The following is a 26,865-nucleotide window of genomic DNA, read 5'->3' on the forward strand; positions in this document are numbered from 1 at the left end:
AAAAAAAAAAAAAACTTCCACTTCATCCCTCCGTTCGTTCGAAATACCTGTCAAGCTGAGCCTTAAATTTATTTAGGCTATCAACTTCCACAACAAGGGATAGAAGTCTGTTCCACCAACCAACTACCTGCTGGCTAAATGCAAATTTCCGCACATCTATCCTACATCTGTCTTTCCTCTATTTGAATTTATGGCCTCTCAGGTGATTATTCTGAGCAAGAGGCAGAACTCCATCAGCATTGAGCATACTCAAACCATTTCAAGGCTTTATACACCTCTATCAGATCACCTCACCAGTGAATAGTCTCCAGACACTTGTAATTTGCAAAATTTAAGCCTTTCTTCGTAAGAGCAATAATTTTGTTCCATTCACTAATCTTGTTGCCCTTCTGTGTAGTCATTCCAGCTGCTCTACATCCTTCTTGAAATCAGGCCTCCAGACCTGTATACAGTACTCAAGGTGTGGCCTCACCATCACACAAAGGAATAATCACCTCCTTATCCCTACTAGAAAAATTCCTGTATATCATTGATAAGACACCATGAGCTACTTTTGCAGCCTGTCTGCACTGCTCAGAGAACTTCATATCTGCCTGCACAATTACCCCCAGGACCTTTTCATTCCACTGTCACTGTCAGTGTAGTACCACAGAGTTGATACATTGCTCTGGGGTTGCTGTTTCCCATGTGTAGTACTTTACATTTGTCAATGTTAAACTTCATTTGCCACCTCTCAGCCCATCTGCTCGACCTTTCAAGATCCTGTTGCAGCAGCATAGATTCAGTAGTGTCCTTAACAACCCTGCCAACCTTTGTATCGTCTGCAAACTTGGACATTAAGCTTGATATACCATCATCAATATTTATGAAAACAGTAATGGCCCCAACACTGAACCCTGTGGGACTCCATTAATAACATTAGTCCACGAAGAGCAGCACCCATTGATTACCACCCTCTGTCTTCTCCCACTGAACCATCCTTTTATCCATTGTAGCAACTTACCCGTAATACCATTCTGCTCCAATTTGTACAGTAGTCTTCCATGCACAACAGTGTCAAAAGATTTCCTGAAATCCAAGTATATGATATCAAAATTATTTTTAATCCTGTTCCTTTTTAACCATGTCATAATATCTAATCAAATTTGTCAGACAAAGACTTTTTCTTAACAAACCCACGCGGTGTCTGAATTATTGCTGCAATCTTGTTTAGATGATCTTGCAATGCATCTTTAACCATTGACTCCTTTATTTTACCCAGAACAGAAGTTAAACTAACTGGTCTGTAATTACTCGTGTCACCCTTCGATCCCCTTTTATGAATTGGGGATACATTTGCACATCTCCAGTAAGTGGGGACTTCCACTGAGTCCAAGGATGCTCTCATAATTATGACTAAGGGTTTGCTCTTCCTTTGCTGCCTCCTTCAATATAACTGGATAGATCCCATCCACCCCGGTGCCTTTCTTATGTTTAACTTCAACAATTTCTCCTCCACTTTATTCTCAGTTATTACAAAATCATTAAGCACCCTGCTACAATTTGATAAACTTCTGGGATTTTCAAACCTTAATAACTCCTCATGTGTGAATGTAGATGCAAAATACTCATTCAGTTTGTTTGCTATCTGAGCAGGGTCATAAACAGTTGAACTATCAAAATCAAGTGTACCAATCAGATTCATCCCCTTCCATTTAGAGTTTATATAAGTAAAGAAATCCTTGCTGTTTTTCTTAGCATCCTTTGCCAGCCTAACCTCCTTTGTGACTTGATTACAGACTAGCTTATATCTGCCATAGGCTTCTGTGTCACCTGATAATTTATATGCATTCCATGCATTTTTTTTCTCTGCCATGATTCTCATTAGTTCATTTGACAACCATTTACGCCTAAACCTTGAACAATATTTCTTAATAGGTATGAAACTTTTAGTAGCTTCCACGATTAATTCCTTGCATGCTTCCCACTTAGAATTTGCTGTTGGTAACATCATCAGTTGATCCCACTGTACAGAATTTAAAAACTGTCTGAGACCACCGTAGTCACCTTTATGGAAGCAAAAACCCTTTCCTTTACCCCTGATGGTAATTATATCTTTAAGTAAATCCCACATCAGTACACTGTGATCATTGCCACCTAGTGGTTCCTTTATCTGCAAATTCTTAATACACAAATGATCACTGCTGATAACCAGATCAGAAGTATTACCCGCTCTGGTTGCCTCTTGAACATGCTGCTGCAGAAAACAATCATCTAATAAATCCACAAAAGTCTTACTAGTATGTGAGTGACCAACCCACAAGTTACAGTCAATATCTGGGAAGTTAAAATCCTCCATTATAAGACATTATGATTTACTAGATCGCTATTTCTCTCTACAATTGTTCATTGTTTTCATTAAAGTCATTAGGCCTATAACACACTCCTACTCTTATTTTTGCTTTCGCAGTGCTTATGTCACATCAAACTGACTCCACAGTGCACTGTTCATCTGTATTAACTGTATGCACTTCTTTTGATTTTATGTTTTTCCTAATTAACAGCCTAACACCTTCCTATCCTGTCTATCCTTTCTGTGCACATTGTACTCCCCAAATTCAGGGGAGGTACCAGCAGATTGGAGATGTGCAAATGTGACCCCAATTCACAAAGGAGGATCAAAGGCTGACACAAGCAATTATAGACCTGTGAGTTTAACTTCTGTTCCAGGAAAATTAATGGAGGCACTAGTTAAAGAAGCACTGCAGGATCATTTAGACAAGACTTCAGTTATAGCTCGGACACAGCATGGTTTTGTTAAGGGGAAGTCTTGCCTGACCAATTTGATTGGATACTATGATGCAGTCACAAAGGAACTGGATGCAGGGAATAACTTTGATATTATATACTTGGATCTTAGTAAGGCTTTTGATACTGTTGCACATGGAAGACTGCTGCACGAATTGGAGGAGTGTGATATTGGAGGCAAATTGCTGCTGTGGATAAAGGGGTGGCTGAGGGGGAGAAGACAGAGAGTGGTAATCAATGGACACTGCTCATCGTGGACTAATGTTATTAGTGGAGTCCCTCAGGGTTCAGTGTTGGGTCCATTATTGTTTTCTGTATTCATAAATGATATTGATGATGGTATATCAAGCTTAATGTCGAAGTTTGCAGACGATACAAAGGTAAGCAGGGTTGTCAAGGGCACTACTGACACTATGCTGCTGCAACAGGATCTGGAAAGGTTGAGCAGATGGGCTGAGAGGTGGCAAATGAAGTTTAACATTGACAAATGTAAAGTACTACACATGGGAAACAGCAACCCCAGAGCAACGTATCAACATATCAGTGGTAGAGAATGAAAGGGACCTGGGGGTGGTTGTGCAGGCAGATATGAAGTTCTCTGAGCAGTGCGGACGGGCTGCAAGAGTAGCTCATGGTGTATTGTCAATGATATATAGGAATTTTTCTAGCAGGGATAAGGAGGTGATTATTCCCTTGTATACGGCAATGGTCAGGCCACACCTAGAGTACTGTATACAGGTCTGGAGGCCTCATTTCAAGAAGGATGTAGAGCTGCTGGAACGAGTACAGAGAAGGGCAACAAGATTAGCGAATGGAACAAAGGGGTGCTCTTACGAAGGAAGGCTTAAGTTTTGCAAATTACAGTGTCTGGAGACTAGGCACCAGCGAGGTGATCTGATAGAGGTGTATAAAGCATTGAATGGTTTGAGCATGCTCAATGCTGATGGGATTCTTCCTCTCGCTCAGAATAATCACCTGAGAGGGCATAAATTCAAATTGAGGAAAGACAGATGTAGGATAGACGTGCGGAAATTTGCCTTTAGCCAGTGAGTGGTTGGTCGGTGGAACAGACTTCCATCCCTTGTCGTGGAAGTTGATAGCCTAAATAAGTTTAAGGCTCAGCTGGACAGGTATTTTGAACGAACAGAGGGGTGAAGTGGAATTGTTTTTTTTTTTTTTTTTTTTGGCTGATGCTGCATAAGCTTGCTTTCTTGCATCAAATGCCTCTACTAATGCTAATGCTAATTCCAATTCTGCATTCCTAATATCTTTGTGACATGTCAAACAATATCTGGCTTTGATGCACCTATTGTTATTCTTAGTTACTCTAATGCATCCCATATATTCACCTGTTTCACGATGACTGCCATCAGTCCCTGAAACCTCCAGCACCACTCGCTCCTGGCCGCTGCTTATTCTAATAGAAGTAGTGCAAGAATCACCTTCACCTCTGTCTGCGGCTACTTTTAATCTTTTAGTCTGTGAATCCCCCCCTAAGCTAGAAGTTTTCCGACCCACCTAACACTGCCTCGATAGCATCAGCAAATATACTTGCACCCTTTCTATTTAAGTATATCCCATCCCTGTAGAAGCAGTCTTTTCTGTTAACAAGCACAGACCACGCTGAAAAAAAATTCTACCTCTTGAGCCTTGCACATTCTGTCCAGAGCCAAATTGATTGACAAGACTTATCATATTCTCCCTCCTATGTCAGATGAACAAATGAGACTTGTGGCAGAGAAGAAAAATGTATGGGATATATATAAATTATCAGGTGACACAGAAGACTATGGTAGATAGAAGCTAGTCTGTAATCAAGGGACAAAGGAGGTTAGGAAAGTGAAGGCATTATTATGAGAAATCTTTGGCAAAGGAAAACAGCAAAGACTTCTTTACTTATGTAAACTCTAGAAGAAAGGGGATGCTATAAAAGTTTGGTTTCTTGAATCATATGCCTCTACTAATGCTAGTGGTAATAATCTTAAATATAGGATACTTCTTAATTAAGGAGATTCCCCAATGGGAATAAATCTGAGTCAAATTGTTTAAGCAACATGATTCAACAAAATTAGTGATGAGTTATAACTGTTTCACAGATGATACAAGCTTGCAGCCAATGTTCTCAGAATGCACTATGACTGCTGCTGATCTCTGCCACGAGTTCCATTTTTGCTGATGTTTGTAACAGATCTCAAAAGTAAATGAAGTGCACACATTTGTAAAGTATGTCAATATGCTTTTGATCTTTGGACCACATGTCAGAAGTTGTGCAGCAGAATGTACAGATTCCCTAATCAGTACGCATCTTTTCTTAATATGGAACATCAAATATTCAAGAGGGAATATCATTCCATTCAGTGTCTATCTATATGCTGTGCAAATGAAGCAGCTGATAAAAAACCTGAACCAAATTCACAACAATCCAAACATCAGCACATACCACAAAGCAACACTCATTAAGTGTTCTAGTCTTGTATGTAACAGTCTTCAAAGAGCGCCATCAGTATTGGCACCATACATAGGAACTGTTGCCAATTGATAATTTTATGGCAGGTTGTTTGCTAATGACGTGCCTGATCAGTGTCCATAATCCAAGGTTTCTTCTGTGACCAGAGACCCTGGTCACAGAAGAAGCACGATTATCTCACCCGAGCAGGGAAATCTCATACAATATAGTAGCAATTATCTATCAATATATAAGTAACGAAGAATTTTAATTAAATACCATTTGCCACAATTATAAAATCAAGAGTGATCCTTTCAATGCATAGACTAATCTTTTGAGAAATTTCCTGATGAATTAAAAATATGCTCTCCTGTCTTACAAGTAATATATCTACATACATTTTTTGCATGCAATGCTCCGAGATGCAGTAAGATATCCTGCTGCCATACATATGCATCAGGTTCATACATACGAGGGGGATATCAAAAAAGTTCGTACCCTTACCTAGAAATAATAGCCCTAGAAAGGTGAAATTTCACAGGAACTTTAATCCTTTTCTATGTACTCTTCATGTATAGTAACACATTTCTCTCATCTATGGAACAGTTCTTTAATCCCTTGTTCATAGAAGTCTGCACTTTTTGCCTGAAACCATGATTCCACTTCATTGACGACTTCCTGAGATGAACCAAAGCGACATACACGCAATGATTTCTTCATTTCTTGAAACAAGAAGTCTGGCAGTGTTGGGTCGGGAGAATAGTACTGCAGTAGTTCGAAGTCACACTGGGCAGCTAAGTTGGTGGTGGCAATGGCCGTGCGAGCCTGTGTATTGTCTGATAGAAGACTGACAGCTCTGATTAACATTTCTTACCTCTTCACCTTCAAAGAATCGTGTAACTTTATACGGTAAGTGTGGAACCACAAGGTAAGTAATTTGTCAGGATAACCCATTTTTTGTCCCAAAACACGGACAATATCACCTTCTTCGCAGATGGAGCACACCTCCTTCCCACCTTTTTGGGAGCTGGAGAGGAGGTGTGCTTCCAATGCTTTGACATGTCTTTAGTCTCCGGATCATACCGGTACACCCAGCATTCGTCATTTGTCACCAACCGATCAAAAAAGTTCTCAACATCTGCATGTAAATATAAATCAAACAGTTGGTAAGAACATTGCTTCTGCAAAGGCATCAGCAATAGTAGTAACAGTAATAGAGGCATGTGAAGCAAGAAAGCAAGTGTATAAGCTTATGTAGCATCAGCCAAAAAAAAAAAAAAAAAAAAATTCACACAACCATTCCCTCTAAATGTTTGTCCAGTTACACCCTGAATTTATTTAAGCTATCAACTTCCACAACGACAGATGGAAGTTTGTTTGAGCAATTAACCACCCACTGGCTAAAGGAAAATTTCCACACATCTATTCTATAACTGTCTTTCCTCAATTTGAATTTATGCCCCGTTAGGTTTGTAATCTGAGCAAGTGGAAGAATTTAGCACACTCAACCCATTCAAGGCCTTATACACCTCAGTCAGATCACCTCGCAGGTGCCTAGTCTCCAAGCCTCTGCAATTTGCAGAACTTAAGCTTCTCTTGGTAAGAGGATCCCCTTCATTCCCCTCACCAATCTTGTCCTTCTCTGTACATGTTCAAGCAAATCTACATCCTTCCTAAAATGAGGCCTCCAGACCTATAAGCAGCACTCAAGGCATGGCCTGACCATTGCCTTATACAAAGGGATAATCATCTCCTTTTCCCTGCTAGCAAAATTCCTGTATATCATTGACAAAACCCCATGACCTGCTCTTGCAGCCTGTCCGCACTGCTCAGAAAACTTCATAAATGACTTCACAATTACTCCCAAGTCTTTTTCATTTCTACCAACCCTAAGTGTAGTACCACAAAGTTGGTACATTCCTCTGGGGTTATTTCTACCCATATGCAGCACTTTGCATTTGTCAAGGCTAAATTTCAGTTGCCACTTCTCAGCCCATCTGCCCAAATTTTCCAGATCCTGTTGCAGTAGCACACTGCCATTACTCTCATTAACAACCTTGTCAACCTTTGTATCATTTGTCATATAAAATGCTGTGGGCAGATCCATAACTAATTCCCACTGCAATGATAAAAGCAATGGTCTCACTGTCTGTGGATGTTGATGGCCTTCCTTCTCTTAGTTCATCAAAGACACTTGTACGACTGCACTGCAACTTCCGTTTCCACTTTTTTACAGTGTCATAGGATGGACAATTCTGCCCATACACAGCTTTTATTTCTTCGTCCATTTCCCAAGCATTCTTGCTGTGCAAATTCAGGAACTTGATCACTGCTTGATACTCCACTTTGTCAACCATAGCATGCTTCCTCAGATTCTGGGCTCAACCTCTGATGTATGATCACCTACGGGAATGAAATTTCACACGTTTCGTTAGTTACTGAAAATGCAGACAACTTATATTATAAACGGCATCTTCCTACTGATGTTTTTTCTAGGTCAGGGTATGAACCTTTTGATACCCCCTTGTACGTATTCTGACACAATAACAAATCAGGCACAACCATAACTAGCAATGTGCATAACAGAAACAATGGGGAACAGGTAGAATGGTTTGCACATTCACCAGCTTTGAACAACTTGTGGAACATTAAAATATTTTATTTATTATTTTAACTATATACAGAGACTCTTAATAACTCAAAGTTGAAGGGAGAAAAAAACATTACATTATCAATAATTCAACTTATCAAGTTTTACTGTTTTTCTAATTGTTGTTGTTATTGTTATTTTGGTTTTTAGGAGCATTAGCAACTAAGGCCATATTGCTCCGGGAATATGCGGTGGTCATTCCCTGACCTTTCCGCATCCTCCGTATTTGGTGGTGACGGGCTCGAACCCCTGTCTAATCAAGAAGCGTGTGCTACGCACTGCTGCTCCTTCCCACCTGGCTACGGAGGCGCCTATTCTAATTAAGAAGGGTGACCATTTAATTTGTGGACTCGTGCAAGATCTTATCTTAATTGTCATCATCTGAATCTTCTGTGGATTTCTTCTTCTTCTTGAAATACTCTCCCTTGAACTTTACGCATGTTTACCACTGTTGTAACCATGCATTAAATGCTTCTTGCAAGCCACTTTTCAAAAGATTGCAAAGTGCTTCTATTGTGTCTCTGTCAGCATTGTTGTTGGACACAAAATGCTTGCCTTTCAGAGTTTTCTTTAGACATGGAAACAGGAAGAAATCACACAGGGCTAAATCCAGTGAATGAGGGAGATGTGGCAGAACCTCGGCACCTATGGCAGTGATCACAGGTGGCACAATATTAGCTGTATGGGATTGTCATTGTCTGGCATTGTCTTGGAGAAACCACTTCACACCGGAAAGTTTTTGCCGTTTCTCACAAATGGTGTGCCGAAGTTGACAATGAGAACCTCAGAGTATGCTTCCTAATTCATAGTTGTTCCACAAGGCACAAAATATGTAATAAGAATGCCTTTTATGTCAAAAAACACAAGAACCATTTGTTTGGCAGCCAAACGAGAAGCTCGAAATTTCTTAGGTCTTGGTGAATCAGAATGCTTCCACTTACTCTATTGTTGTTTTGTCTCTGGATTGTAGTGAAAAAAATCCAAGTTTCATTACAAGTCATTATTCAATTTAAGAAGTTTTGACCTTGTGTTTCAAAACAATCAAGCATTTCTTTGCACAGGTCTACTCTTTGCTGTTTTGTTCTGGAATTAAATTGTGTGGAATTCAGCAGGCACAGATCTGTGACATTTTCAGTTGATTTTTCACAATATTGTGAGCACTACCATATGAAATGGACCTTCTAACAGCTAATTCACAAAGAGTAAAATTGCCTGTCTTCATCCAAGATTTCCTGGATTTTGCGATTTACTCAGGAGCTGTTGGGAAGGAAGGCTGACCAGGTCTTAGGTCATAAGCAACAGACTCATGCCCTTCACTGAATCACTTATGTCATTTAAATATGGCTGTCCTGCCAAGACACTCAATACCATATGTTTCAATCATTCCTTTAGTTATTTGATGAATTAAGCTCCATCTGACACAATAGCAAATCACATATCGCTGTTCAATCTGTATGTCCAACATGATACTTTCTTCAAAATGATCATTAGTGAAATGCGGCTAAAAAAAAAAAAAAAACTCTTCATGCAACACTAGCTCAAAAAGTACTGCTATTTACTTTTTGAGCTACTCAGCACACACAGTCTGCTCAGTAGCGACCAGGAAGAGTGCCTCTCATGGCAGTTATGGAAAGTTTGTGCGGTAAACATAAAACCTTGAACCAGTCCACGAATTAAATGATCACCCCTAGTAAAGCATATTATTGTATAAAAAAAAAAAACTGAAAAAATACAGCAGCCTTACAGATACATTTTTTAACCATGCAATTTGTAACTAAAATCTAAAAAAAAAAAAAAAAACAGCTTTATAACAGAACTGTATTATATTGTATTAAAAAAATGTAAACTTATACACTTAATCTATTTAAATATTCAGTAAGAAGGGTGTGGCACATTTTCTGTTATTGATTTCATTCCATATCATTATGATTTATTGTACAGAAATTATTTTCTATTACAGCTGGAAGACCTTCAATAAATCTACATAGTATATTAGCATTAGCAGAGGCATACAATGCAAGAAAGCAAGCTTATGCAGCATCAGCCAAACCCCCCCCCCCCATTTCAACCTCTCCATTTATTCCAAATGCTGTCCAGCTCAGCCTTAAATTTATTTAATCTATCAACTTCCACAACGACAGATGGAAGTTTGTTCCAGCAATTAACCACCCAATTAACTAGACAGAGTTTTGGAGCAAATGGATGGGTGAAATGGGAAGGTTTTTTTTTTTTTGGCTGATGCTGTATAAGCTTGCTTTCTTGCATCATATGCCTCTACTAATGCTAATGCTAACTAAGTCATAACACAAACTGGTGCATAATATGCTCTTCACTTTCAAACAATTCATGTGCAATTATGTGAAGATAAGTTGTATTCTGTTCAAAAAATGTTGTATAATTTAATTAACAAAAGTTTACAAATAAAATTACTCGATCAGAAAAACTTCAGATATGTTTCTGTTGGAACATTCTGCCAACTATCCTCAATGAAACAAGAACAAGGAGAGTTAGAAATGATGGGAAGAACCACAGGCAGGGTCACTGTATGACATGTAATATTAGAAGCATTTACATCTAGAAAGTCTTATATCATTTTCACCTGTACCTTCAAAATTCTTACATGGATGTATTTCAAACCCATGTAAGAATGTATATACTCAATTTCATTATTTCTTGTCATTCTGTCATCTCATCAACATCACACTGAAACAATTTACTTTTAATATATTAAAGTGTAATTAATATTGTCATTTCTAATATAAATGATTACCCACATTTTTCTTACAAATATGACAATGAACTTTCAAAAGCATCATGTCACCTGCAGTTAGAACAAGCAAGATTTACATATTTAATAATAAAACTATTAATATTAACATGCTAGATGCTGTAATATTTTCAAAGAATTCTATGTAGAGATGGTAAATAGTCTTCTCAACTATTAATTAAATCATTCATAAAAGTACTGATTATTTTTCTTACCTGTTTTTGGAATCAGCCCTAATCAAAAACCTCATCCTTCTCAGCAAGACACTTCGGGATGCCAGCCGAGATTTATCATCACCAGTAGCATTATAGCGACCTGAAGGTGGCTGACTGCTGGATGAAGAGTTGGATATGTAAAATTTTCTTCCATTGCTTGAGGGAGCTTTAATTAAACTAAAGTCATCCACAAAAAGGATGCAATCAGATGCCAGAACTGAAAAATAAGTAGGGTAAACTTGATTTGTTAAACTGAAAGTTTGCTATGATGAAAATTACTATTCAGTTATTTTAGGGTTATTTTGTGGCATTAGTCAATGCATCACATTGACTAAGGCCACAAGACATCAGTGTATTGTAAACAGTGTGTGTGCGTGCGCACACACACTTTGTGGTCGATTTGCCCATTCTATGGATGAAAAGCCCATGCAATCATAACTCAAGACCAGGCAGCAGTTGCATCAGCTATAGTAGGGGCAGAGCGATTTACACGTAAGCTAAACAAGCTTAGGGCCTCACATTACAAGGGGCCTCCTCCATCTTAAAAAAAATCCTTTTTTAATATTGTCACAGGTGAACTGTAAGAGAGAGCAGGGCCTCGTACATCTTATAGCTTAGGGCTACAAGTTTAAATCCGACCGAGAAGGGTATACAAAAAAGTCCATAGAAGTTCTTTCCACCTAGATGGCACTCTAGCCCAGACTTTTCCACATGATCTGGAAAGACATTCACCAAAAGAATGGATATTATTTATTGTTTAACATATTTTCAGTAGCATGGAAGCCAATCTGACTGCACATTTTTTGCTATTTTGGTCTGGCTTCCCTGGTAAAGCATTCTGTTTCTCTTTGGACTAATCCACAATGCTTTCTAAGGTCATTTTTGCTACAGTTTCTCTATTAGAAATTCAAAAAGTCCACTGAACATGGTGAAAATACACTGAGTGATCACTGAATTATGACCACTCCTATGAAAACTGAAAACTACCCGTTGACCACGTGAGGTAAGAGAGTGCAGAGTTAGTCGACCTACATAGCATAGATAAGGTGTCAGTGGTTCAGTAGATAGTAAAATTCCGAGCGTGATGGGTAAAAGGAAGGATTTATCGGACTTTGATAAAGGAGAGACTGTGGGTGCTCGACGAGTGGGGTGTTCAAGAGCTGCCGTAGTTAAAGTGTACCAGACTGGCATCAAAATGGTCAAACAACCCGACAGCAAAACTGCAAAGGTCAGCGTCAGAGGTGAGCACCGGGTCCGATAACTTGTACTGGCGAACAGGCACAGCACTGTTGAAGAGTTGATTACCCAATACAACATGGGCCAACCCGGAACAATATCTGGCATGACCATGCATCGCACGTGCACACGTATAGACTATACTAGAAGACTACCCCTACAGCATCCTCTCCTAACCATGGTTCGTCAGTGTAAAAGACTCGCCGGGTGTAAAGAGTGTGCAAGTTGGACATTAGAAGACTGGAAGAAGGTTTGCTGGTCGGATGAGTCACATTTTTTACTCCACACAGTGGATGGTCGTGTGCGGATTTGGCATCAACAACTTGAGGCTCTTCATCCACCATGCATGGCATCAAAAGTGCAGGCCGGTGGATGCAGTTTTATGGTGTGGGGCATGTTTCACTGGCAGGAACTTGAACCCCTGGTGCATGTGCAGCAACATATCAGTGCTTTCCACTATCATCAACTGCTTGCTGACTGTGTACACTCTGCTATGTTACACTTTTTCCCAAATGGTGATGGTGTCTTCAAAGATGACAATGTGCCGAGCCATCGGGCACTTGTTGTGCAGGAATGGTTTGAGGAACACAGTTCTGACTTCCAGCATATCCACTGGCCTCTGAACTCCTGCCATATCAATCGAATAGAGCACTGGTGGGACACTATGGAAAGGCATATCAGGCATCTGGATACACCAATCACCTCCATACTTGCATTGCTGACTGCATTACACACAGCTTAGTTGTCCATACCTCCTGAACATTTCCAATATCTTGTTGAATCAACGCCACGTCAGACAGCTGCTTACTGAGAGTAAAAGGAGGACCTACGAAGTATTAGGTAAGTGGTCATAATTCAGTGGTCACTCAGTGCATACTACAAAGTTGAATTTTGCAGAACTGCCATGTAATGTGCTAAAATATACTTATATTCAGAATTGCTTCCATGCAAGATTACCTCCTCAGGTGCACACTTTTTAAGGAACAGAATTTTCACAAAAAGAAAGATCAGAAATCAAGAAATAAATTATTCAAACAATTTACACACCAAGATAAATAAATTCAGTAAATGATCATCACATTACAAACTCTTTACTGCAGCCATGGCAACCTTTCCTAGTTCGGAGGCCAAATTATCATTCTCTCTCCAAGTCAAGGACCAGACCAAATTATTAAATAAAATAAATAAATATTAAATGAATTAAAACAAGTTGCTACTTCATATTGCATTTATTTATAATATAATGCTTTGGTATAAAGCTCTACATAAATTTTATAATATAATGAACGACATAGCAATTTAACGTGAAGATTAGCCTTGTACTTGAACTACGAGACTATCAATACTGACATTAATATTACTTAACACGTTCGCTGTCGGTCATGAGGCAGCATGCTATCGTCAATAGCCCGGCACAGAAGGTGGAGACTATCGCCAGAAGCCGACTGTGTTTCCATAATGAAAAAGCTTGAAAATTGGTAATAAGGGATTGTTCGGTATACGATATCAATATTTAAGTGTCGTATAAACAGTTTCCAAAAGATTTGGAGATTCACGCGCCAGCGCGTGATAGGCACTGGAGGTCAAATTTGGCTTTAAATGCCGAATCACGTGCTGGCGCGTGACACAAAAACATAATAATGTAGTTTGTAAATAATAAAACAAAAAACATGGTAACATTAAGAAATACGTTTTATTTCATACCGAACCACTACAGATTATAAATTCTATGTGTAAGAATGTTACTTATGAATAATTTTCGCACAATCTAAGCAATAGCCGGGTGATCCTTCATAAACTCTGCAGATATAGATTGTATCCTTACGTTTCCCTTCAGAATAGCAACGTTTGCATTGCTTCCTCAATAACTTTCCACCTTTTCTTTCTTCCCGTGGTTTGAGCACATGTTCCAGTTCAGGTACATCATGCACAGTATGAGGGAGATCAGATGGCTGTTTCAATGAAGATCTGATCACTGATAAACGGAAGTCATAAAGTTGCACCTTGTTATGTGAATATTTATTATAGATATGGTGTGCATTAATCATTATTAGTTGCAAAATATGCATAAATATTTTTGTAGGCCACCTAATGGTTTTCCTTTCGCAAGGATAATAGGCAAGCATTTGATCTTGCTTGTCAATGCCTGACATAAACCTATTATACTCAATTATAGGCAATGGTTTTGACTTCAGTTCGCCTCGTTTGTTCTGCATTTCCATCATATCATTTTGGTATTCTGTAGATATGTAACTGATATCTCTTCTGTCCTTCCACTTAGCAATCATTACACCACGGGCACACCTTGATAAAGTTTCCCCTTTCTTCACGAACCTCTTTCGGAAATGTTTTCCTATTACTTCTGATTGTCCCAGTACAATGGGTTTGTCTGTCAGCGAGACACTTAGCGAGTTCATAGCTATTGTAATAATTGTCCATAAATATGCTATGCCCGACATCTAACATCCCATTAAGTAAGTTCATGACGACTTTTTGTGCATGTCCTTTTCCACCAGAATCATCCAACATACCGGTATACACTTGAAATTTGATAACCATGCCAGTAGGCGTTGTGATCATATATAACTTGATGCCGTACTTATGGCATTTGTTTTGAATGTACTGTCGAAAAACAAGCCTTCCACGCCACATTATCATAGACTCATCTAAGCTAATCTCACGTCCTGGATAATATATTTCCGACATTCGTGCATTGAACAGATTTACCATTTTTCGAATTTTATATAGCGATCCCGTGGACATACCTCTTTCTTTTCTGGATTTTTTGCAAAATGCAAGGCCTGCAGTAATAATAAGAAACGATTCCTGCTCATGTTATCTGCGAACACATGTAATCCGAACAGCTTATCTTTTTTCCAATAATCTTGTATGCAGTTCAGTCGAATGGTTCCCATATGTAAAATTAATCCTAAAAATACCAGCATTTCATCTCTAGTGGTGTCCTTCCATGCATTTAGTCGAGAATGTTTTTTATTTTCTCGGGGAAGAAGTATTTCATGAGCATAAACATTTATTTGTGTAATTATTTCATCCAAGATATTGTCGGTAAATAAATTATGAAAGTAATCTATTGGATTATCACCTGGCACGGATTGCAGCAAAGACTCGGATTTTGTGAAACGAAACTGTTTCATCGATGTTGCGTCATTTTCCCACATGACATTTTCCAACTTACCGGGATCCTGCAGTGAAAGTGTAGCCTCTTCCACAATATCTTCTTCATCACACTTTCCGAATCGTCCTTTGGAGGGATAAAATCGTCGTCATAACTGACGTCACTGGGATATACATCAGATAAATCCTCCAACATCTTTGCAATTTCTTCATCTGTAAGGGATTTTTTATATTGCACTTTTCTTCTTTTTGGGCACAACTGGCCTGCTAAACTGTCATCTGCACAACTCATATTACAAAGCTTTTCCGCACGTCACGTAACAAAATATTCAACACCACATACAACTACATATAGTTTACACCCTTAACTTGACGCCGAAACAAATATACACAGCAGAAACACAATGCCAACTGAAGTTGACAACTTCATACAAAAGTCTAATGAATCCCGCGCTCGCGCATGATTGGCTACTGGGTAATGATGCCACATCCCGCGCCAGAGCGTGATCGGCTTTTCAATACTGCTGCGACATCACGCGCTGGTGCGTAATCGGCAGCGAATGTGTTAAGGATAATCGCATAGAATTTGAGGTTTTCGTCCGTTATTCTTGTCTGAATTTTTGATTTATTGTATTTCATCCTCGAAAAAACTAAAAAAAATATATACTTTTTTAGTTTTTCAAATGATTTTTCTTGAAAAGGCGCGTAAATTTGTATATTTTTCTTCCACCAAATAAAATTTATAAAAATTCGTCAAAGTAATGTTGTTAAATAGTGTTTTAGCACTAAATCCACCTGAAGCTCAATAAGTTCCATCTGTAAGTTTTCTGGCACATTATTTACATCAGCATCCATCGGATGGGCAAATATAGCGAATGTGGAGTTTTTATTTTGGAAATCGGCAAACCTTGTATCAAATTGCTCTATTAGTGCCATCAGTTCTTCTCCATAACAATTATAAGGGATATTTTTATGAGTTACTAGAGTAGGAAAATTTTTAGTTCTTATCTGACTTTCCAACAATCTTAGTTTATTACAAAAAGCTTTGACATGTCCATGCAGTTCATGAACCAATTGTCCTTGTTTTTGCAATTTGAGATTCAGTTCGTTTAGGTATCCGGTAACATCTACAAGTAATGCTAAATCACACACCCACTCATCATCTTTTACTTGGTTAATTGTGTTTCCTTTTATGTCCATAAAATCTGCAATGTCTTTTCTCAGATCATAAAATCGTTTTAACATTTTACCTTTACTCAACCACCTCACTTCACAATAATAAGACATATCTTCGTAATCCGAAAATAGGTCTGCCAAATACTCCTTAAATTGGTAGTGATTAAGTGCACGTGACTTAATAAAGTTAATACTGGCTACTACAACTTCCATAACATTTGTGAATTTAATCGATTTTGCACACAGATTTTGTTGGTGGATAATGCAGTGAAAATGTGTTAAATTTTCCTGATGGATCTGTAGTTCTATTGCTCTTTCACGAACTATTCCAATAAATCCCTTCGGTGCACCAACCATTGCAGGGGCTTCATCAGTGCATATGCCAGATAGTGAACTCCATTTAAGCCTAAATCTCTCAAAGACTGTGTTGACTGTTTTAAATATATCTTCACTGGTAGTTGCTCCTTTTAACGGCTGAAGCGCCAATAATTCTTCTATGATGTTGAAATCCACATCAACTCCTCGAAGAAATATGCTAGTTGTGCTGTATTGGAGGTATCAGTGCTGTCATCCAAAGCAATTGAAAATGCTTTCAATCTAGCAATCTTCTCTTTTAAACTTATTTTGATATCATCAGCCATAATTTATATCCGTCGGACAACAATACGTCTCGACAAACGAATATTCTCAAAGTCTTTTTTTCTTTTCAGGACATATTATACTTGCAACATCCAGCAGACATTCTTTGATAAATTCTCCTTCACCAAATGACTTAGAATGCTTAGCGATTTTTTTCGCTTACCACAAAGCTGGCTTTGATAATGCTGTGGTGCTGCGTTCTTTACTTGAACATTTGCTGCTGGGTATCCAAGTTCTTCTTCAACTTCTGTATTTCATCTTTTCGTAGTTGTCCAATTTTTTGGTGATCCACATGTCTCGAAGTAAAGTGTCTCTTCAAGTTGTATTCTTTGTTGACAGATACGGATTCCTTGCACAGCAAACATACAGGAAATCCTTTATTCAGAATAAAATAATAATCCTCCGTCCAGCTGTCTTGAAATTGACGATTCTCTGCATCTACTTTTCTTTTTTTTTACATAACCCCTGACATTGTCCCAAATTTATAAGTGATATTCAGAACTGTCAAACAAACTGTCTTCTACACCGCAGGCACTGAACAGAACACAACATCAACGCAGGAACCAAACAGAACACAACATCAATGCAGGCACTGAACTGACACGTTGTAACACGTTCAAACATGCTGCTAGTCAAAGTAAGAAAGAGACCTTGGTGGGAGAAAACATGGTGTGTTTTGTGCAAGTCATATGACGCCAGCTTAATATGAGTTAGTAGAACACACCACGAATCAGACAAACTTTGCTGAAATAGATTAGGGCCGGATCAAAAGAAGTAGAGGGCCGGATATGGCCCGCATGGTGCCCATATGTGCTTTACTGCATCCTTGTTCATATGAATGAGTCAGAACAAGGATTTGCTTCTCTCAACTGCTGACATCCTGCCTTAAGAGGATGTCTCCAATCCAGTGTCTAGCATTCTCACAGCCTCTTGTTCCCAAGCCACACCCCATCTGAGAAGTTCCATTAATCCTTACTCAATTTTATTGTTGAAAAGCCCATTCCATAATTTCTCTCTATTTCTCCTCTTGTTTCTGTTTAACAGAATAGGGGAATTATGGTTTTAACAAAGACTTGGTAAACGATTGTGAAGAGTGTTCATTTATTAATATTACTTATTGCTGTATATAAAGTGTTTTATTAGTATATTTCTTGAAGGATAACACCCGCAAAGAAAAAGCATTAACATCTAATTTAAAGACTTGATTAAAACCAAAGCTTAGAAAATTTTAAATTTACCTCGCATATATCACAGTGGTTGCATGCATTGCAACAGTTTATGTTGCAAAAACCGAGTACTTAAATAAATAAAAAGCTTTTTAATGATATTGTAAAAACTTTACAATATCATTTAAAAAATTAAAATATTTTTATTTTTATTTGCCCATGCCTGCCTTTCTTTAAAATACAGTCATGTATCATGACTGTATTTAAAAAAATTAATGAACACCCACACATTAGGAAAGTCTTATTGCTATAAATTTTTGTTACCTTTAACATCTTATTTGTATTTATCTACAGTACTAGAGTAATTAAAATATTTTTATTTTTATTTGCCCATGCCTGCCTTTCTTTAAAATACAGTCATGTATCATGACTGTATTTAAAAAAATTAATGAACAAGACCCACACATTAGGAAAGTCTTATTGCTATAAATTTTTGTTACCTTTAACATCTTATTTGTATTTATCTACAGTACAGGTAGATTTATAATAACAACAGAAACGAACATTGTCATATAAAATCAGATTAAAAAAAAAAAAGTACTGATAGAGTGTATACGCAACAATATTGACAATAAGCAACCCTCAACCTATGTTATTTAGATTTGAATAGTAACAGAAACAGAGGCATGTGATGTAAGAAAGCAAGAGTATGAGAATGTAGCATGAGCAAAAAAAAAAAAAAAAATAAATAAATAATTTCACGCATCCATTCCCTCTAAATGTTTGTCCAGCTCCTCCTTGAATTTATGTAAACTATCAGCTTCCACAGCAACAGATGGAAGTTTGTAGTAGTGGCATGTGATGCAAGAAAGCAAGTGTATGAACTTATGCAGCATCAGCCAAAAAAAAAAAAAAAAAAAAAAAAAATCACACCATTCCCTCCAAATGCCTGTCCAGTTCCTACTTAAATTTATTTAACCTATCAACTTCCACAATGACAGAAATTTCCTTTATCTGCAAATTCTTAATACACAAATGATCACTGCTGATAACTAGATCAAGAGTATTACCCTCTCTGGTTGCCTATCGAACATGCTGCTGCAGAAAACAATCATCCAATAAATCTACAAAAGTCTTACTAGTGTGTGAATGACCAACCCACAAGTTCCAGTCAATATCTGGGAAGTTAAAATCCCCCATTATAAGACATTCTGATTTACTAGCCCACTCTATTTCTCTGTACAATCGTTCATTGCACTCATTCGAGTCATTAGGCCTATAACACACTCCTACTCTTATTTTTGCTTTTGCAGTGCTTATGTCACACCAAACTGACTCAACAGTGCACTGTTCATCTATATCAACTGGATGCACTTCTTTTGATTTTGTTTTTCTTAATTAAAAGCATAACACCTCCTCCCTTCCTATCCTGTCAATCCTTTCTTTACACATTGTACTCTCCAAATTCCAGTTATACATTCCTTATATCTGTGTGACACCATGTCTCTGCTATCCCAACAATATCCACCTTTGATGTCTTGACCAACACTTCAAATTCATCAAATGTATTTACTATACTTCTAGCATTGGTATTGTAACTAATTGGTATTGGTAACTAATAATAAGGATAGGTACATGTATATATAAGTATACATGTACCTATCCTTATTATTAGTTACTCTAACACATATCATATACCCACTTGTTTCACGATGACTGCCATCAGTCCCTGAAACCCCAGCACCACTTGCTCCAGGTCGCTACTTATTCTAATAGAAGTTGTGCAAGAATCACCTTCACCTCTGCATGCGGCTACTTTTAACCTTTTAGTCTGTGAATCCCCCCAAGCTAGCAGTTTTCCAACCCACCTAACACTGCCTCAATAGCATCAGCAAATATTCTTGCACCCTTCCTATTTAAGTGTAACCCATCCCTGCAGGAAGCAGTCTCTCCTGTTAACAAGCACAGACCACGCTGAAAAAAATTCTACCCCTTGGGCTTTACACATTCCCTCCAGGGCCGAATTGATTGACAAGGCTCTCATCATGTATTCCCTCCTATTGTGTCTGGGCAGAATTGCAGACACTCAAATTTAACCCTGACTCACGACTTTTATGCAACATTGACCTGTACTTGTTAAGTAAATCTGCAGATCTCCCACTCTTAATGTCATTTGTGCCAACATGTACAACAATATCACCTTTTGTGCTCTTAAAAGATGATATATGCTTTACAACATTATCAACTTTTGCCCCTGGCAGATATACCCTGGTCCAGTTCCATCTATCCTTTTTACACAATATATTTCCCATCTCCTTAACAATAGAGTCACCAACAATAACTAGTTCCTTTGGGACCAGCGCATTCTGCCTTGAAGATTGCTGCTGTGTTGCCTGATGCCCAGGAGTGAGCTCTGGTGTTGAGTTAGGCAGCTGAGAGCTTGACGGATCCCTCATATTAATTTCTTCGAGGGCATCCACCCTACACCTCAAGCTCTCATAGATGCCTAAAATCTAGACACTCTCTGCACCTGGCACACACACAAAGACATTCCTCCTTGGCTAGATCATGTTCTGTTCCAGAGAGTTCGGCAAACATTTCACAAGTTGCACATTTTTTTAGGCTGTGATGCATTGGAGAATTGCACCCCCCCCCTCAGTTCTACCCCGAGTCACAGAACTCCTGCCACTTTGTGCCCGTTGCTTTGCTGCTCTAGTCTGGGGCATGATATTTTAAATTAATAAGATCAATAAATTTAATTGATTAATTGTCAATACTATGTTATCTAATAGAATCCTAAATGCAGTGATGCGTATTAAGCTATATAATTATACGGTAGAGCTGCCTAGTTACCACAATTAAAAATTTGAATTCCCTACTACCCATACAAAAACAATGGCTGCAGATTCGAACAAAATAACAGTTTTACGTATATTAAGTAGTAATCTACAAAAACTCTTTATCTAAATTAAAAATAACTAGTGTAACAATAACTATAAGACTACGTATCAAGTACAATATAAAATAACAATTAGGTAAATAAAAAGGCAAACATTTATCGCTTTTTCAGAGCCTGCAATTCACAGCTGTAATTTTTAAAGAGAGTCAGCGCCCTCATTGTTAATTGGTCCCGCAATTAACCACCCGCTGGCTAAAGGCAAATTTCTGCATATCTCTTCTACAACTCTTTCCTCAATTTGAATTTATGCCCTCTTCACACTCGTAATCTAATCAAGCGGAAGAATCCCATCAGAATTCAGCATGTTCAACCCACTCAAGGCCTTATACACCTCAATCAGATCACCTCGCAGGTGCCCAGTCTCTAACTGATGCAATTTTCAGAACTTAAGCCTTACTTGGCAAAAGGACTCCTTTGTTTCCCATACCAATCTTGTTGCCCTTCTCTGCACAAACTCAAGCAACTCTACATCTTTTCTAAAATGAGGCCTCCAGACTTGTACGCAGTACTCAAGGCATGGCTTGACATACATTGCCTTATACAAAAAGATAATCACTTCCTTTTCCCTACTAGCAAAATTCCTGAATATCATTGACAATACCCTATGACCTGCTCTGGCAGCTTGTCTGCATTGCCCAGGTGTTTTTCGTTTTCTACAACCTTAAGTGTAGTACCACAGAGTTTGTACATTTTTCTGGGGTTACTGCAAAATGTTACTGTAAATGCAAAGTACTGCATATCGGTAGATATGCAGTACTTTGCATTTTTCAATGTTAAACTTCAGTTGCCACTTCTCAGCCCATCTGCCCAAATTTTCTAGATCCTGTTGCAGTAGCACACTGCCATGACTGCCATTAATAACCCTGCCAACCTTTGTATCATCTGCAAATTTCGACTTTAAGCCTGATTTACCTTCATCAATATCATTGATAAATATACAAAACAACAGTGGGCCCAACACCAAACCCTGTGGGACTCCACTAATAACATTAGTCCATGAAGAGCAGCATCCACTGATTACCACTCTGTCTTCTCCCACTCAACCACCCTTTTCCATTGTAGCAACTTACCCTTAATACCATATTGCTCCAATTTGTATGGTGGTCTTCCATGCTCCACAGTATCAAAAGATTTCCTGAAATCCATGTATATGATATCAAAATTACTTTTTGCATCCAGTTTCCTTGTAACCATATCACATTATCCAATCAAATTTGTCACACAAGACTTTCCCTTAACAAACCCATGCTGTGTCTGAATTATTACTGCAGTCTTGTCAAGATGATCCTCCAATGCATTCTTAACCAGTGACTCCATTATTTTTCCAGGAACAGAAGTTAAACTGACTGGTCTGTAATTACTCGTGTCACATTTATGATTTGGGGATACAATTGCATATCTCCAGTCTGTGGGGACTCTCCCTGAGTCCAAGAACGCTCTCATAATTATGTCTAAGGGTTTGCTTACTTCCTTTGCCACCTTTCTTATGTTTAACTTCAACAATTTCTCCTCCACTTTGCTCTCGGTTATTACAAAATCATGAAGCACCCTGTTACAGTTTGATAAATTTCTGGCATTTTCCTTCCTTAATAATCCTCATGTGTGAATGTAGATGCAAAATACTCATTCAGATTATCAGCTGTCTGTTTAGGTTCATCAACAGTCGAACCATTGATATCAAGTGGACCAATCTGAATCATCCCCTTCCATATAGAGTTTATATAAATAAAGATGTCTTTGCTGTTTTTCTTAACATCTTTTGCCAAAGATTTCTCATAACCTGCCTTCGCTTGCCTAATCTTTGTGGCTTGATTACAGATTAGCTTATATCTGCCATAGGCTTCTGTGTTGTCTGATAATTTACATGCATCACGTACATTTTTCTTCTCTGCCACGAGTGAAGGTTAACTATTCAAGTCAAGGAAAATTGCAGACACGTACACCATACTTAATGATATAATGTATTGTTAATGCTATTTCAAGAATGAAAAAACTCTTTTAAACTAAACAGAATACAAAGAATAAAAAAAAAACTAACACCATACATTAAAGTGTTTGTATATATTAATTATAGTGGATTTAATGTGGATTTAGTATAATAAACATATTAATTTAATGCATTTTAGAGATTAATAACAAAAAAAAAAAAAAAAAGATTTAAATTTAATGTGCAGAGGAAAAATGGTTGGTTGGTTGTTTTGGGTATTTTTCTGGCGCATCAGCTTCTATGGCTATAATGTGCAGAGGAAAAATGGAAATTATGGTATTTTTCATACTGTACATGTATAAATGAGTTTATACATAAAATAAATCAGAGAAGGAACGGTAACAAAATCAACAACCGAGGAAAGCACTAGATTTAATCTAAAAATTAACCATAATTTTAATTCCTAGATTCACTTACAAAAAAAGAAAAAAACATAGTTAAAAGGCTAAAAAAAAAAAAAAAAAAAAAAAAAAAAAAAAAAAAAAAAGGAAAAAATCAAAAGTAAAATAGTAAATTGAGTTCCATGGAGATATGCAGTCATCCTTTTTCTTTTGATGCCACGTAAGTGTGGATTGTCCAAAAACCTGCAGAGTCACATCTCAGAGGAGGGAGGGTGATTGAATTAGTTACATTAACATGTTCATTGCCTTTTATAGGTGATAATCCTTTATGTGTACCTTGGGGGTACTTGTCTGGGGGTGCTTAAACAAGTAGGCACTGCTTTTTAGTAAACTGATTTCATCTGTGAAGAATCATCACTCCAAGTAACAGATACTGCTGTGTGTAGCATTTTAACATCAACAGATACAAGTTGACAATCTGCATCTCAAATAGAATTGCATTTCAGTATCAGATAATACATACATCCCTTGATTTACACAGTTTCAGTTTACCACAGTCAAAAAAATGCTACCAGGTTTTGATTTACATGGTAAAGTTTCAGTTTAGCATGTTTTTTTGTTTTTTTTAATTAAACTCCAAAGGTTTGTCTAGTTCTTCTTTGAATTTATTTAAACTATCAACTTCAAAATGACAGATGGAAATTTGTTCCAGTAATCAACCACTCACTGGTTAAAGGCAAATTTCTGCATATCTATTCTGCAACCATCTTTCTTCAATTTGAATTTATGTTCCCTCAAGTGCATAACCCGAGCAAGAGGAAGAATCCCATCAGCATTGAGCTTTCTCAAACCATTCAAGGCCTTAAACACCCCCAATCAGATTACCTTGCAAGTGCCTAGTCTCCAGATGCTGTAATTTGCAGAACTTAAATTTGAATGGACATGTGTTAAGGTACAAAAAAAGTGCAGTTCATTTGTACACTATTTTGCATTTGGGCAACAAACATTAAATACTATCACTACATCCTTTGTGGAACTATCATACTTTAATTTTACAGTTTTCCTTTTGGTTTCCATTATTTAAGGAACACACTTTTTTTGTATTTTAAAGTTTTCATCACTGTTTTTTTTTTGACCAAATTAATTAGATTTTGAATGAATCACAATAAACTGGTTCACTAGACTATCATATGGCAGATGGAAATAAAATAACTTGTAAACATTAAAACTTTAATCTTTTGTTTATGTGTTTGAAATAAGTAAGAAAGGGATTCAGTTTCAATAACTTATCAGGACATCTTGTCTACAAACTCAAGATAATTATTTGTTGAGTCTTATTTAAAAAAAAAAAAAAAAAATCTGTTGTTCCCATTTTAATTTTTGACAGTATTCAAATTTCTAGACAAGACCAGATATCTTTATTGGAAATTAAGTTAGCCTGGCATAAGCACATCACAGATATATATAAAAAAAAAAAAAAAAAAAAGTTCTCTTGCTCTTCATAAGCTCCTAGACTATACCGAAAACAGAGTCTAGAGTTTAAGAGATTACCCTTTACAACATGAATATTCAGTTTCTGCTATATGCATTTTCTATAGATATTTCCAATGGAATGACTCTTCTGAAATCACCCCACCCACACACCCACACCCCTCTCTGTTTTACAAAGTTGTCCAAACACATGCTTCAACTAATCAACAGGCAACATCTATTCTGTGATCTGCTCCAACCTCACAAAACTAACAATGCAATACCAGTTATCTCTTCTACATCTCTTATTTGGAACAATCTTCCTTCACCTATATTTCCTGAAAAGGAAATACAGGTGAAGGAAGATTGTTTCAATTTGATTTAAATTTCAATAAAAATTAAGTCCAGTGTTAAAAAGTAATCTGTATTCTCAACTTTAAACAAATACATTCTACTAAAGTACTATGTATATCTAATAAGTTCTAATACCTTTCATGTTTAGAGATCACCATTAAAAATGTATGATAGCAAAAGAACATACCCAACATATTCAAGTGCACAAAGTAATGCAGTACATTTTGGTTCATGCAAGGTAGCAATAAAATCTTGATGACTGAGCAGTGCTCCAATATAAAGTTTTATGTGCTGTTAGAAGGAGACATAAAAGTTTAGATAAAAATATTTTTATTCCTAATTCAGTAATGATTAAAACAATTAAAACGAAACTTTGCATAAACTTTTATTAATATATCACAAACATTTCATTTAATACATACATCTTCATTCACATACAGCTTAATTTAATAGCGTGATATGTCAGAAATGTATATAATACATATGTATAAATAATAATAATTTATTTTAATCACTACCCTCAATGGTTCTGCTGTTACTGATTTTTAGAGTATTTTATTGTCAGAGGAGTTCTATGCAGTCATCAAAGATCCTCAAATTAGACATTCAGTAAGCGTCGGTTATAGTGATCACATTTGCAAATTGAATTTTGATTATAATAAGCAAAAATCAATAAATATTATCCAGAGATTATAAAAAAAGATAAGGCACAAATTTACGCTTTATCACCAAAGGTTTATTACTAATTAAATGATATGAGATAATCGGAAGAATATTATCCACAGGTTAGCAAAATAAAAATAAATTTATACTTGCATACATAGCAATGTGACACATTAAACATAACACTTTGTAATACGATTATAATTTAAAATAGTCACTTATTTTAGATTGCTTTAAATTATCACTACAAAATCTATTTATCGATTTTTCAATATTGTATAACAGTCTATATTCACAATCACTTGCACTAGTTTCTTCCAACACTCTCCCCAGGACGGCTATAACTTCATGAGTTTGCCATTTTGTAACTGGAATTCGTTCGGGTTCATCTTAATTTTCCTCCTCGGCAAAATTATCAGTAACAGACTGGGCAATTTCTTCATCTGTTAAGGCTGTAGTAAATTGTAGATCACAATCTATGTCCACCCAATCATTAAACTCCTGTTCACCCATGTCTTTAGGCTTTTCAACATGACTTAGTTGCCCGTCATGAATAATTAATCCACATTTTTTGAAACAGTTGCCAATACAGGTTTCGAAAAAATTCATTCCAAGCACTCATTGTCATATGAAGTGCATCTGGAACAGTTATCTGCTTTGCGATATCTGATGATGTTCCCAAACCTTCATCTATAGACTGGATGATTCTTCGCCTCATATCCGATCTATAAAAGGTCTTAAAAGGTTTTTATTATTCCCTGGTCAAGAGGTTGAATCAGTGATGTGGTGTTCAAAGGTAGAAAAACTAATTCAACGTTTTTGAAAGTCAACTTTGGCTGAGCTGGGCAGGTCCAAAACCAATGCATTTTTTTTT

The 26,865-nt window shown here is 37.2% G+C and overlaps 1 protein-coding gene across 1 annotated transcript in view; it reads right to left on the reverse strand.

Moving 5' to 3' along the window:
- Positions 1-26,865, reverse strand: part of LOC150089619 (WD repeat-containing protein 11-like) — a 334,891-nt gene that overhangs the window by 256,576 nt on the left and 51,450 nt on the right. The window contains exon 5 of the mRNA XM_090390050.1: positions 10,866-11,082. Coding sequence (XP_090246176.1) covers positions 10,866-11,082 — 217 coding nt within the window. The remainder of the gene's footprint in view (positions 1-10,865; positions 11,083-26,865) is intronic.

This window comes from Mastigoproctus giganteus, chromosome 2, assembly GCF_048544385.1.
Source record: "Mastigoproctus giganteus isolate SK-2022 chromosome 2, ASM4854438v1, whole genome shotgun sequence".
NCBI classification, from domain to species: domain Eukaryota; kingdom Metazoa; phylum Arthropoda; class Arachnida; order Uropygi; family Thelyphonidae; genus Mastigoproctus; species Mastigoproctus giganteus.